At 38.1% G+C, this 14,614-nt stretch overlaps 1 protein-coding gene across 6 annotated transcripts in view; it reads right to left on the bottom strand.

The window, feature by feature from the left end:
• MPP7 (MAGUK p55 scaffold protein 7) overlaps window positions 1-14,614 on the bottom strand; it is a 152,922-nt gene that overhangs the window by 96,667 nt on the left and 41,641 nt on the right. For all 6 annotated transcript variants that reach the window (XM_065627580.1, XM_065627579.1, XM_065627578.1 and 3 more), the window contains one exon: window positions 894-1,012. In XM_065627580.1, coding sequence (XP_065483652.1) covers window positions 894-1,012 — 119 coding nt within the window. The remainder of the gene's footprint in view (window positions 1-893; window positions 1,013-14,614) is intronic.

Raw genomic sequence — 14,614 nt, 5'->3', positions numbered from 1 at the left:
AAATAATCCCAATTTTAAGATTCTTCTAGATCAGTGCCTGAGAAGGGTAACAAATTCTGCTCAATGATGTTCGAGTCTGGATATGTTCACAGCCTGGGTTACTACCACCTACTGACTCATTTGAGACCTCAGAATTTCCTTCCAGCTTGAATTAGGCATGTAGTAGAGACTGAAGACATACTTATTATACCATTTTGTAGGAGTGGAACATTTCTAACCAGCTGATTGGTCCCATTTTTCAGCTATAGGCAATTTTAACATTATCAAGGTAGCTCTGAATAGTCCTATGGCATGCTTTGATTTCTTGTTGCTGATCATTTTCATAGCAGGACGCTTTACTCAAATATTCTTCCAAATTTATTTTAGGTTGTACTTTAGTCCAAAATATTTATGTGCAAAACACAATTTTAAATGGAGGCAAGCCAATAAAAGAAACAGCTTACTAGAATTTCAGTTGACTTTGTTAAAGGAAATTATTTTAAATTAATGTGGCTACTGAACTGTTGCCATACTTGACCTCAGAAAACATATTCCTTCTAATTTTTGCTGTGAACATTTATTTATTTAAGCTAAACTCCAGGTCTTGAATGTTGACCATAAAGAAGTCTCAGATTTCCTGCTACTATTTCGTACTCTTTTTTTCTAAACAAGGGCAAACAACATATGTTTGCTGCATTAGTATTACACTGCCAAAACATCACTCTTAAATGAAATCATCTATGTATTTTTGGTAGGATCTTATTTAACAACTTCCACCCCTGACAGAAACAGAGTTTAAAACAAGGCTGGTTTGTTTTCACTGAGTAACAGTTTGTCACCGGTTTACTAGATGGCGCTCAAAACATTTTTCCATATGCTCTTCTCAAAGAGAATCTGACTTAAATGTGGTTTACCTTCACCAGTGAATGAAGGCTTTTTTCACCAAACATATCCCAGAGGAAGGTCAGGTCTTCCTGGCTGTCCACATGTGGCTGCAGCTGGGCTGGCAATGCAGCCAGCAGCTCGTACAGACCTATAAAATGAAAATAAAACACAATCTGTAATCTAGGGGTGATCTCATTAATTTCACTTAACAGTTCTGTGTAATTGGCTGCCTGGATCATGTCATTTTAACTGAATAGGGAATCTGGAGTATCCAGCATAACATTAACTTATACAACCAAAAGAAATATTTTTAAAAACTAAGAAGCAAGTACTAGCAATGTACTTTTTACCTTGTCACAGTTGTCAAGCTTCTACATCCATATATATTTACACAAGGTTATGCAGAAAATTCATAAAGGTTTTGAAAAAAGGACATAACCAGAAAAAACCATACATTCCTTTTCTTAATCGTTATTCCATTTCCCTTGATGTTAGCCAAAGAGTGAAATGAGTCATGAATAGGAAAAACTTCCTTAAAAGAACAGAAACTGGATAGGGTGGTCCATTAAAAAAAGGTTCGTGGTTTCTCTAAATATTTCTTGCTAATATATTGCTTAATATTTTTTTATCCCGTGTTCAGTAGGAATCCACGGCAAGACAAAAGGAACCGCTCTGTTTTGCAGGACTAAACCTTAAAAACCAAAACAAACGCAGCTTTCCCAGACACACACGCACACAGAAATATTTCAGTAACGTTTTTAATGTGCAGGTATTTGAGATTCTCCGTAGGGTTAAAGCAATTGCTGTTCCCGGTTATTTGTGGCACACCTCAGCAGCGGTCTCCGAGGGGCAGACAGTAGCACACTGTTCCACAGTAGCACGCAGCATAAAATATCCATCATGCACACAGGCCATCAAACTGCTGTCCAAGAAACGTAGCAACAGTGTTTGCAGCAGCTCTCTTTGGGGAGGTGACCTGGCATGAGCCGATATCAATTCATAGCACATGTTTAATTTTCCAGTGGGATTACTTGGGGTAAAAAGGACAAAATGCCTTTTTCTCCTGTCTGCTGTCTACAAAAACACCAACAGTCTCCTGGGATCCAAGATACACGGTCCTGCTATTATTTTTAGTCTGAGTAAGTGCTGCTGTTCATCACAGGACAGATTTACAAGATATTCTACCAGTAAAGAACACTGTTGTAAGTTATAGGTTACCTATCATTATTATGCATATTATCTCCCTAAAACTTAGAATTTAGAATATTTATTAGTAAACATAATTTCACAGCCTTTCAAGGCACTATATATCCCTTTCAAAACTATGTTCAGTATCTTCAGGATCTGATTATTTAACATTTTTGTCTTTTTACTGCCTTTCAGTAAAATATTCTGGAAAAAAAAGTACCTTCCAGATACATTCTTTTTGTGGTCCAAGCATTTTTTGGTGGTCGACATTAATTTCTCTTAGGAACTTGCTTTTATTTAAAACTGCTCTTGTTTATGCTTCAGAAATACTGCAAAAAGTGGGTATAACTCAAACCACTACAATTTTGCATGGGTAGGAAAAGAACACTGTGCCTTGCGTAGTGAGACACATACAGTGACTGAACTGACACTCAGAGAACAGAGGTTTGAATGGCACTCTTGGCTCCAACTTTCTGGAACTTCAGCACTTAGCAAAAATGGTTATTTTTATCATGCAATTCATGCTTCAAAAACATTTTCATTTAGAAAATTAAAAAATTTCTTTACACTCAGCTTCATATTTCTGCACATTGCCACTATTGTTACTGCAAATACATTTATTTCAGAATAACCTGAAGGTTGTTAAAAAGTTGAATAGAAATTTAATGTAATCTTACACTGTGGTATAGCCGCTTAGGAACAATTCGCTTGTACCATTCAGAAGAAAGAACATATTAACTTTAGCTACTCCCTTCAAATAGGAGATGCACAACAGAGTAAGCTTTTTTTATCCTTGATGCAGCAGATCTGCTTAAATTTCACATATAAACAACTACAAAACTCTTCTATCCTTGTAACTATTGTTCCTCAAAGCTTTGGTAATTAAATCTCCAGGGAAAATAAAATCAAAGTCCATGTTTCTTGATGGATTAGCTGTTACAGCAGTGACACAGGGTGAGACTGATTCTGCCTATAATGAGACTTAGGCTTCAACGCACAGAACTCCCAGAGGAAAACGCCGCCTGCCAGCACTGTAGGAGTGATGAACCCTGCGGGTGTTTACGCACAGAGAAGTTTCCACATCCCACCCAAAGGTGTCTGTGGGCTTCACTTGATCATACAGCCCTGAATCGCCCCTTCTAGGGAAATGGGTGTCTACGTCCCTAGTGTGCTACTCCAGCTTCGACAGCAATGCACCCAACCTGTGCAACTCTCCTGAGGAAGCGGAGAAAATTCAACAGGTGCTGACTGGTTTTCTCCAACCCCATGACTATGTTTGCGGGGCAGCCTTGCTTTGGCTCTACAGTCCAGTGTTTACAGCTTTCACAGAATCACAGAACAGTTGGGGTTGGAAGGGACCTCTGGAGATCATCTAGTCCAACCCACCTGCTAAAACAGGTTCACCCAGAGCAGATCACACAGGAAGGCGTCCAGGTGGGTTTTGAATGTCTCCAGAGAATGAGACTCCACAACCTCTCTGGGCAGCCTGTTCCAGTGCTCTGGCACCCTCAAAGTAAAGTAGTTTCTCCTCATGTTCACATGGAATCTCCTATACTTCAGTCTGTGCCTGTTGCCTCTCATCCTATCATTGGGCACCACTGAAGAAAGTCTGGTCCCATCTTCTTGACACCCACTCTTGAGATATTTATAAGCATAAATAAAGAAATCAGAATCCAGCTCTTCTCCCTGGCAGCAGAACCAGAGGATGACTCTGCCCAGCATGCTGGAGAACACCACGCTCCTGCTCCTCAGACTCCTCTTGAAACTGAGCACTAGGTAGCCAGGAACAGAAAAAAACTCAATCAAGGAGTCAAATGAAAAATCAGGCAGAAGGATGACTCAGGGTATTCAGTCGGGAAAAACAGAAGACAAAGATCTAGAATATGTACAAGGTTAAAACTGCATAATTCCAGATCACCTGACTCAGCTACAGCCTCCTTCTAAACAGAAGGTTATGGCAGCAGAAGATGCTAGCACCTCTAAAGGTTTACATTCTGTCCTGATTTCAGCTGGGATAGAGCTGGTTTTCTTCCTAGCGGCTGGTGTGGTGCTGTGTTTTGGATTTAGAATGAGAATGAGAATAATGTGGATAACATACTAACGTTTTGGTTGTTGCTAAGCAGTCAAGGACTTTTAAGCTTCCCACACTGTGCCAGGTGCACAAGAACCTGGAAGGGGGCACAGCCAGGACAACTGACCCAAACTGGCCAAGGGGATATTGAATACCATGTGATGTCTAGTTTAGTATACATTTAGGGGGAAGAAGCGGGGGGCAACACACTTGGAGCAGTAGCATTTGTCTTCCCAAGTAACTGTTGCGTGTGATGGAGCTTGGCTTTCCTGGAGATGGCTGAACACCTGCCTGCCCACGGGCTGTAGTGAATGAATTCCTTGTTTTGCTTTGCTTGTGAATGCAGCTTCTGCTTTACCTATTAAATTGTGTTTATCTCAATCCATGAGTTTTCTCACTTTTACCCTTCCAGTTCTCTCCCTCAGCTCACGGGGGAGAGTGAGCGAGTGGCTGCGTGGTGCTTAGATGCCGCCTGGGGTTAAACCACCACACCTTTACAGACAGCGTCTCATTTTCTCTTGTTCCTTCTGTGGTGCCCAGTACCATGGAATTCAAACTTTTCAAATGGGCATTCACATTTTTACATATGAAGAACACCACTATGTGGTTCTGCACAAACACCCCTCCAACTAAAATGTTGCATTTTATTTGTCTCTCAATTACACAAAGTGTTGTTCTTATCCACTGCAGTGTGAAGAAACAGTGAAAGTTATGGTTGGCATATGACTTTACTAGCAAATGGGGTTTAAAAGAAAGTGCTTTTGTGATATGGACAGGGACAAAAGAATTTGTCAACTTACTGTAGGTTAGTAATGAAGTTGAAAGGACTACATTGGCAACTACACATTGGCCTGATTTAAATTACCAGAACTGAGAACTTGTCACATCCATCTTTCCAACACATGAAGGGCTCAAATGTCTTCAAAAATTAACTTTCAAAAAGGACACAGGTATACCCTCTATATTCAGATGAAATATTTTGTAAATTAAAAATGCATGTTTGTCATGTAAGCAATGGAATACGATGTATCTCGGCACCCCAGAGCTGAATGCTACCGTTGTAAGCACGTGGCTGCCAAAGCCTCAGTTGTTCTATTGCTCTCTCAATTTGATGTTTCTCTTAAAGTCCCACCTCCTTGAGTCATATGACATGAATGGACCTTCTATTAAAAAAGCTATTTTACATATGTTTTTGGAAAGATGCCCACAAAAAGTATCTATAAGTTGTGTTTAAAAAAAAGAATAATCATGAAAAGCCAAAAAAAAAAAAATCCTGGGGTTTTTAATGCCTGATGTTGGCAACACTGTAAAGGCCCTTGCAAAATAAAATTTGCTTTTTTTATACACACTGTTGTTATTCTACTCAGGTTTTTGTTTTTTGTTTTTTTTAGTCTGGTTTGCCTAAATTTAACCAGCTTTTATATTTAAAGGAATCATATACCCACTGGGATTTTCTAGTATCAAAATACTTCAGGTGTGAAAATTCAGTAAAGTAAACATGACTTACGTAGGAAAAACTCATTTACTTCAATTTTTAAAGGCAGATGATTTACTTAAACGTCTCAGAAGACCTAAGCATACATTAAAAAAAAAAAAACCCCATGAGCTTAAACATGGAGTTGTAAGACTACTTTGCAGTTATGAGAGGAGAAGTCCGGTGAGTCCTACAACTTGGGGGAAAACAAACAAGCAAGCAAAAAACCCCACCAAACCACAAACAACAAACACACAAGCAAAAACCTCCATACCACATACAGGAAAAAACCCCCACACACCACAAAATAAACCACAAAAACCCAGATCACAATGTAATCATCCCTGGACATTCTCAAATCATTGAAACGGAGGAGGAAAAAGGGTCCTTTCTAGATAAAACAAGGTCACATAATCCAGTGGCAGTAATAAGAGTCAATTCCAGATAAACAAGAGACCTCCTAGTTTTAGATACTAGCATGCTACTTGTATTCAAGTTATTTAAATTAAGTACAGTATCTAACACTTATGTGAACTAAGTAAAAGCCCGTAGCATGGAAATATTATTAAAAGACACAAGCATTGCACGTAGGAATGCTATAAAACTCTTTTAAGTGTGGAAAGAGGAGAGGTTGTTTGAAGGTACTTATATAGTCTATTAAATCCAATTACCTGATTCAAGAATAAAGAAATTTAAAAGTAATAAATTAATATTGGACATACAATACACTTTTCATGAAATTGAGTTCAGCCAAGAAAAGTGACACAGGCAATTAAAAACCAATGACTCGATAACCTTGCCTACATAAATAGCCCATTTAAACTATACGCATGTAGATAAATACACATACATAATCTAAAACTAAAATTTACAACAGCTTGTCACGGACAGAGAAATGACTCTGAAGATTTTGGACTTATTGCAAGAGCAAGTAAGATAAAATGGCTGCAGAATAAGGCTTGTAGCATTCTGCCAGCTTGGACAAAAGAAATCATTTCAGGGGAAAAATCCAGCTATGTTTGAAAACTCAGCACTGTCCCTGCTTAAAAAGGTAATAAATACATTTCAATTTGTTCTTTTAACACACTTAAGCAGTTCCTGTCTTCAGAATATCTTCAGCTTTTCCTAAACTTAATTACAATTTAGCTTTATTCAATCTGAAGAACAGAGCGTATAACAGTGGCAATTCCAGTTCTAAAATGCGTACGCTAAATTTGCACGTGCAATGAGATTTAAGACTATGCAGCAACAGAAAGCTTTTAAATCAGAAACAACGGGACATAAAGAATTTTTCCAGTTCTAGAAAATTGCTTCCTTCGTAGTGTTATATTCTATAGAAGACTGCTTGTTCCTAGGAGGAGAATAAATGGCTAAGCAATTGATGAAAGTGTTCCCGTACTGAACCACTCACACTGCAGATTCCAGATGCTCTACATTCTTGACATCAGAATGGAAAAATTTACTGTTAGTCTAGAGAAATTTAATATCACCATTCTTGTCATATCCTTCATAGCTTCATTATTAGGACAAGTCTGTGGAAGCTATAAACTAGTGCTAAATGATAAAAAATATGGTCTCTGCGTTCCATCACACTTGCATATTACAAGAAAACACCGACTTTGTTTTGGTTAGCATAAGGAAAGAAACGGGGACAAATGGATGTGCATGTACTTTCTTATGTTAATTAATTTCCTGAATTAGCATTCTGGACAATGATGCCAGACTTCGAATCAAAAATTTTTACAGTAACTGAGGGATAATAAACACTAAAGAACATATATCTAAGCCCAGAACAACACTGTAAAACTTTATTGTATTAATAAAATGGGACACACCAACCTTTAAATTTTCCACTTTGTCAAAGGTAAAATAATCAGCACCATTTGCTGCCATTTATAACAAGCTGACATTTTTTCACATTTGAACTGTATTTTACAGTTCTATAAAGGCTCAGACAACACTTGCCTTATACAAAAGCAAACAGCATTGCAGTAGAAACACTCCTCCTGACATCCGTGCTGCTACATATTAAAATCACTCACTAACACCAAATACTGAAAATTATTTCATTCTGAAATTTGAGATGAGTTTTTATGCACAGGCTCAAATAAAAACATATGGAGTACACATACGCTTTAGGACAGACATACTGCACCATCCTATCAGGCTCCGGTTGTAAAAAGACCACTATGCGCTCAATTTTATGTGCTACAAATAGTTCTTTTTTATGTTCTCTTAGGTTATACCACCAAATATACGGGCTTCCTGACACTGCAAAAAGTTAAAGACTAACAATTTTTCTTTGCAGAACCAGAGTGATTAACTCATTCCAGCATGTACCCTTTTTAATTTTGCAGTTTAGTGTTTAAAAACAATGTGATATTTCAAGGTACTGAGTAATAAGTAACTAGATAATCATGACATGCAAGTGATCAGCATCTTTGAAAAAGTATTTGTTTTGATTTATTTGCTAATTCACAAAAAAAGTAAAATGCTGAAATCCTTACAAATGGCATAGCAACAGAAATGTCAACATTCTATTTTTTTCCTAATGAAAACAAGAATTTTGCTGTAGTATCCCTCAAAGAACAAGATTACATACTAAGGGCAATACAGTCTTTTAACTGTATCTAATTTTTATTACTCCAAGCTACAGTAATTTGTTAACCCACCTTAAAACAACATTATGACAGAAAATGTTGAAAGCGAGCAACCGTTTAAGCCCCTCACTTTTAAAAATATTTTTTCCTTCAAACCAGAAAGTCTTTAATTTTGGAACTTGGCTCCAGGAGCTAAAGAATCCACAGTTGTTTGAAACAGTTAGTGGTCTTTTAGGATTTGTCTCAACACGTGTATTTCAGATTAGCATACCACATACCATTACATTCTGATGCGAGTTAAATACCTGATCCCTATTTCCATTCACACAGGGCGAGACCGTTGCTGCAGAGCTCTTGCTTGTACAGCTCATCAAAGCCGCTTCGAAACCGAAACCCCTCAAAATGTAGTTACTAGACATTGTATCAACAAGGATACTTTGAAAGTTCATGAAATGTACTTTCATGAGTATTCAAAAGCTCCCCTATTATCTGCAAGAATAACACGTAGACAAAACTGACCTAAAGTGAGCTATCAAGTGCAAATTAATAAGCAGCTTGCGGAAAGCTCATACAAAAATCTGACGTTTGTACTTTTTTTCAGAAAATCTTGGCTCCTCTACCGAAGCCTGCATACTATGACACCTTGAATAACCTCAACTAATTGACTGGTCCTTTGTACAGACATCAGCTTGGCAAGTCTTTGTTATTTCTATCTAGATCTTCAGCAACGCTGGAGGAGGCAACAGCAAGTGCCTGGCAGGCAGTCAGGAAAGAGCTGTTCCAGCACTAGAATGTCACTGGGCAAACTCACCATGTTTAACTCTTTACTCACCAGCTGCAAGGTTAAAAGTCTTGGCACTGGGGAGGGGTGGCAAGGAGTACTAAATGTGGTATTTTACGTCTGCAGAAGGATAACACAATATCTCATTAAGAGATTGAATAAAGACTTCCAACAGCAGAAGCCAAGACTATTTCAACTCAGCTGTGCTTAAAACTATTGGAGACACCATCCGATTACCAGGTATCTCAACCTTTTATATTTTGTCTGGAGAGCAGAAGAAAAAGTCCTGCAGTCCTAGGCAGTACTGATGTCCAAAACCATGCCAGTGTATTATTCCAGTGTTGTGATTCACTGTATGACTGAGTTCAAAGTTTAACACTCAAAACGAGTTATGCCATTACATCCATCAGTCATACATGCATACACGTACAGCTGATATCCAAGTCTATAGAGGTACATAGGAATATACGAGAGAGACAAGTACATAATTTTATCTCAAAAGTTTAGAAAATTAAACTATTAATTGGATTTGGTTTGGGTTGGTTGGGTTGGTTTGGGTATTCTTGTTGTTTGTTTGCTTGGGTTTGTTTTCTTTGGTTTGTTTTGTTTGTTTTGGGGGTTGGTTGTTTGGTTTGGGGTTTGTTTTTGTTTGGTTTATGGTTGTTTGCTTGGGTGGTTTGTTTTTTAAACCAATATGTTATTTTAAAAGCAAAATCATATTTGAACCCCTGTGTTCCACAACAGGGAACTAACAGCTAGCAGTGTAGCTTCTCACTACCTCTTAGTAGTACTGAATTTCTTTCAGATTAACAGTTTTAGTTTTATTAAATCAGCCAATGCTTGACATGATGTTGGGCTGAGAAGCCACAGAAACTTTCATGTGACAGTAAATGCAGACGATACACACGCTTGCGAGCTCCCCTGGACGCTGGCACGGCTACACGAGTGGCACAGGGTGGCAGTCTGCTCTCGGCACAGGATAGCTGGCATCGCTGGAAACTGCCAACCACTTGTGTAGTTACAGCTTTTGGTCCAACAAACATAGCTATACATTTAAGCCTCTGGTTAGAAACAATACAGGCTCTCGTACTTTCAAATTGAGCACAAAACTACACGTTGCTCACAGAAGAAAAAAAAAAAAAGTAAAAATTGTTTCAGCTGCCAGTTCATTTTAATTGAAATTTGTGTCCAAGAACTGTAACAGTTTTAAAGAGTTTACCATCAGTAAATATAAATGCACACATTTTCTGATTCCACACTGCTGAATCAGTCTAGTGTAATATAAAATAAACCCAAAACAGAAGTTTAGAGAAATTTCATTCTACTTTCAACAAATTTTCCAACAGTCACCATAAAGATGTTGATACCAAAATAAATATCCTTTCCAATACCAGCAAGTTATACTTTTAAAAATTAAATCTGATAGCAATTAAAGCTAGCCATACACCTCATATTTTCCCAAATTTTTCATATTAACATTAGTCTATAAGCCATTTAATGCCTTTGGCAGCTGGAGATGCGGCGAATTCAAGAATGCACGGTAAAATATTGGCTGAATTTATTAATTTAGCATAAATTTTGCCTCGGTAGCATATCGGTTTTCATTAAAATCTAGCCATATTGTGCATTTCAACGTGGTGAGAAATTTAAGTAGCCTTGAAATGAGGATGCGGCCGAAGGCACTGACACGCTCCACCTGCGGGGACACGGCTGCCCGAACCCTGAGCAGCAAGCGCAGGAGCAGCGAGCCCAGGGGAGCCCGGGGGAGCCCAGGAGAGCCTGGGGGAGCCCGGGGGAGCCCTCCCGCATCTCCCACAACGAGGGAAGCAGAGGCCGTTCGGAGCGGGATCTCATTGCCTGCACAGCTTTGCCCTGGCAGCCTCCGACGGAACAGCTACTCCCAGAAATCTTTCCTTCATCACTCTCCTAAACTCCCTTTCTCTTCATCTCATAACACTGAACCCAGATCTTTGGCCACCATGTCATATTATTACTTTTTTAAAATCAGCTCCAAAAATACAACTCCCTGATTTTTATCTCCCTCCTCCTTCTGAAAGTGAGTTTAAAAGGCTAAAATCTTTAGCCTCTTCAGCTTAATTTGTCCTTCTTCCCCTACAAATGTTTCTGATGTCCCCTGCTCAGCTCAGCCAACCACTCAGCTTTTTCTTCTTGTTACTACTGTTTCTTTTTCTCTCTACCTTTTCATCCTTTTCATTATCAAGCATTCCTATAAAAGATTTGTTAAAATGGGCAAGCTGATTAAACTGCATTAGTAGCAAATAAAGGGAAGTCATCTATATGAACACAGTAAAAGCAAGGATAGAAGCTTCTGGTGTTCAGATGATCGTAAAATCGTCTTTGAACTTCACACTGCTTCCAGTGGTCTCAGTTTACTGGGAGGTAATCCATATGGACTATGGAGCTATCATATCAAAATAATATTCCAGCAAAATATTTCTACCAGTATACAGTATATCCATATCAACAGCATGCAGCTTCAGAGGATGAGAATTCTTAAAAACAAAAAAAACACTCCACAGAATGCACTTAAAAATGCAGTTTGGAAAAATATCCAACATTTAGAACAAATTTCATATCCTTATTTTGTATTATTACAAAACTGAAAAGAAAACACCAAAACCGGCAATATTTTAAAGGTTACGTGAACTTACAATTTGGTAATGTGTTGTGTTTTTCCAATTTAAAAAACTAACATGTAGTCAGTTTTATGGGCTTGTAATACTGAAAAAGCTCCACTATCTGGCACAGTATTATTTCCTATATATACTCAAGAAGAAACTAATGTAAGCCCTGCGCATTTTTCTTTCTATAATTTACAATATTCAAATTCAAGAACTGCTTCTGACTTTCATTATATTTAAGCAATTTCACACAGTTTTACTTGGTGGCCAAACTTGGCCCATGAATGTGATTTTCCCGCTGACAATACATGATCAAAAACATGAAGTCTGCTTTGCACATTCATGCGCTAGTTTTTAAGGACAAACTGAAAGGCATTTTTAAACTTGTCAGCTGAGCAAGCCTGATATAGGGCTGAGAGGAAAGAAATCTGTAACAATTTTACGATGTTTTTCACACTAAAACAACACTTAAAGAATAATGATGCCATGTTGGCTCCACCAAAGTCAGCAACGAAGCTGCCATCAACTACCGCGAAGCCAGGACTGCAAACTTAAATCTTCCTAAATAGATAAGTGGATGCCAGATCTTGCAGATTTGCTTTACCTGCAAAAGTGTAAGTCTTCTTGCTTAGTCTTCAAACTCTATTCGATGAGTTTGCACACAGAGCTCAAGCAGGCTTTTGCAACGCAGAAAATATTTAAAGCCTCGGATGTAGCCTCAGGCAGGAGCTCAGCCTTCTGTCCAAGACGGTTGCTTTAAGCTTTGACCTGACACTGACAGAACTATAAACCTTAAGGGAGGAGCAGGATCATGCACACATTATAAACAACAAGTAACCTTTATTATTATTATTATTATTACTATTATTATAATATAAAAATGGAGTTTCTATATGGTTAATGGAGAGTGAAAGAGAAAGAAGCATGTGCACACATAAGCCCTTCTCCTCTGTCTTAAGAAGCCAGATCAGACTGGTAAGGTACAAGATAAATTTCAAAGTCACTTGATGAACCTAAATTAATTAAAACAAATGTTTTAAACAAAAGATTGCAAGTATTGTAAATATTTTGATTTATCATAGCTTAAAGTCTGGTAAATGCCTCTCAAAACAGATTTAAGGTCTGTGTTCAGGAGAATATATACAGGTTAAAACATGGTATAACAAAAGCATGTATGTGAAGGAAGCAGCTACAAGGACATGGTGACATCCCTAATAAAGTCTGTTGACAAAGTAAAAGCAACGCAAAATTAACACAAGTAGGTCAATCTTTAGTCTGATCTAATGTGACCGATCATGAACACTGTCCTGCTTTTGACAGTGGTCTGATGCTAAGACTATATAAAAAAAAATAAAAATCATCAATGATTCCATGCTAGTACCCGAGTTTCCAACAGTCCATGACTTGGCAACTTTCCGATATTCACGGATGATGCATTTCTAGTCACTAGCCCTCGATAAATTCTTTCACTGATTTTTAAATCCAGGTTTACTTTTACTGCACCAGGATATCAGACACAAAAACGAGCTAGGTTGGGGTTTTGTTTGAACGCGTTCATAAAACAGAGTCTTAGCAGACAGACTAAATGAAGTTGCGTCCCTGCCCTAGAGATGCAGTTTTGTTAGGTCCCCATAAGTGACTTGCTGACACCCCTGTATCCCAGCCAGTCCTCTCATGGACCAGAACACTTCCAGTTCATTACAGGCCACACCACCAGTTCGTGCAGGCAGGGCAAGAGGAAAACTGGTCTGTCCACCAATGAACCACACAGGTAAGAAAATCCAAATTTGTTTGTTTCTCCTTTTTTTAACCTGAGAGTGAGACTAATAGCAGAAAAACAGGGCTCTGATTGTAATACAAGTAGTTTCCAACCAGGACAGAAAGCAGTTTGATGTAATCATCCAAACAATACTTAAATACCTATAATCCCTATCAGGAAATACCATAAAGGAAGTGGAAAAAAAAAAATACTTCTCTTTTCCCTCCAAATGCAATTTTTTATTTAAAGAAACAATTTATATCTTGCAGCAGGAAGCAAATTGAACTCAATAAGCAGTATTATTTAACAGTAAAATATTAATGGTGCATACCATATTTTACTACAGATTTCCTAGGAGAATGGAGACAGTTGAGCTTTATCACACACCATAATTATTAAAGGTGTATTTGGAGCATCATAAGCATTAAATAGCACAGTGAAACATTTTTAGAGACATTTTAACACACACTATTTTAAAATTAGGATTTTTTTTTCCCCCCCACTTCTTGAAGCCCTTTTCTTTCTTTATTCAGAGAGTATGTCCATGACACTTACTTCTGGACATACGAACATTCTTAAAACAATAAAACAAGCAAAATTGTCAGCATCAGGCAGCAGTCACATCCCCCTGCTGTTCATCTCAACATGTTCTTGAGACTTTGAAAATGTCAGAAAGCATTTGGCCAATTACTTAAAAAATAAGGCAAGTTTTGGAAGGACACAAAAGGTTGCGTGATAAAGAGAGCAAAGATCCAGAGTGGAAAATCAGCCCAAAGCAGACCGTGGCAAATATTCCAAAATTCAACTTTAGCATACTAAACAGCTTCAATTGCACTTATTTACATGGGGGAAAGGGCAGCAAAGAAAGGTATGTGGAGGGGTAGGGTTTGGCAAGACGACAGTCAAATCCCTTAAACACAGGAACAGGGAGACCAAAAAAGCAAATAAAAACAAACACAACCCTCCCTCTCCATGGTAATAACTAAATAAACAGACACATCAAACTCTAAAGATTAATCATTTCATCTAAGAGAAATTTTACACGGACCTGGAGCATGGGGGGGGGAAACAAAACTCACTGTGCCATACAATCTATTTAAGATAAGAATCAAATGCACTTCCTTATATACGTATTTTCTGGATTCCTGATCTGAAATCTCCCTCTTTGTTTTGAAAAGCCTGCTGTTACTTCTTGTGCATAAAACTACATGATCTACAATAACAAGCACACAGGT

Source organism: Caloenas nicobarica, chromosome 2 (genome assembly GCF_036013445.1).
Source record: "Caloenas nicobarica isolate bCalNic1 chromosome 2, bCalNic1.hap1, whole genome shotgun sequence".
Classification (NCBI taxonomy): Eukaryota; Metazoa; Chordata; class Aves; order Columbiformes; family Columbidae; genus Caloenas; species Caloenas nicobarica.
The sequence above is the reverse complement of the archived record's forward strand: the minus strand, read 5'-3'. Positions and strand labels throughout refer to the sequence as shown.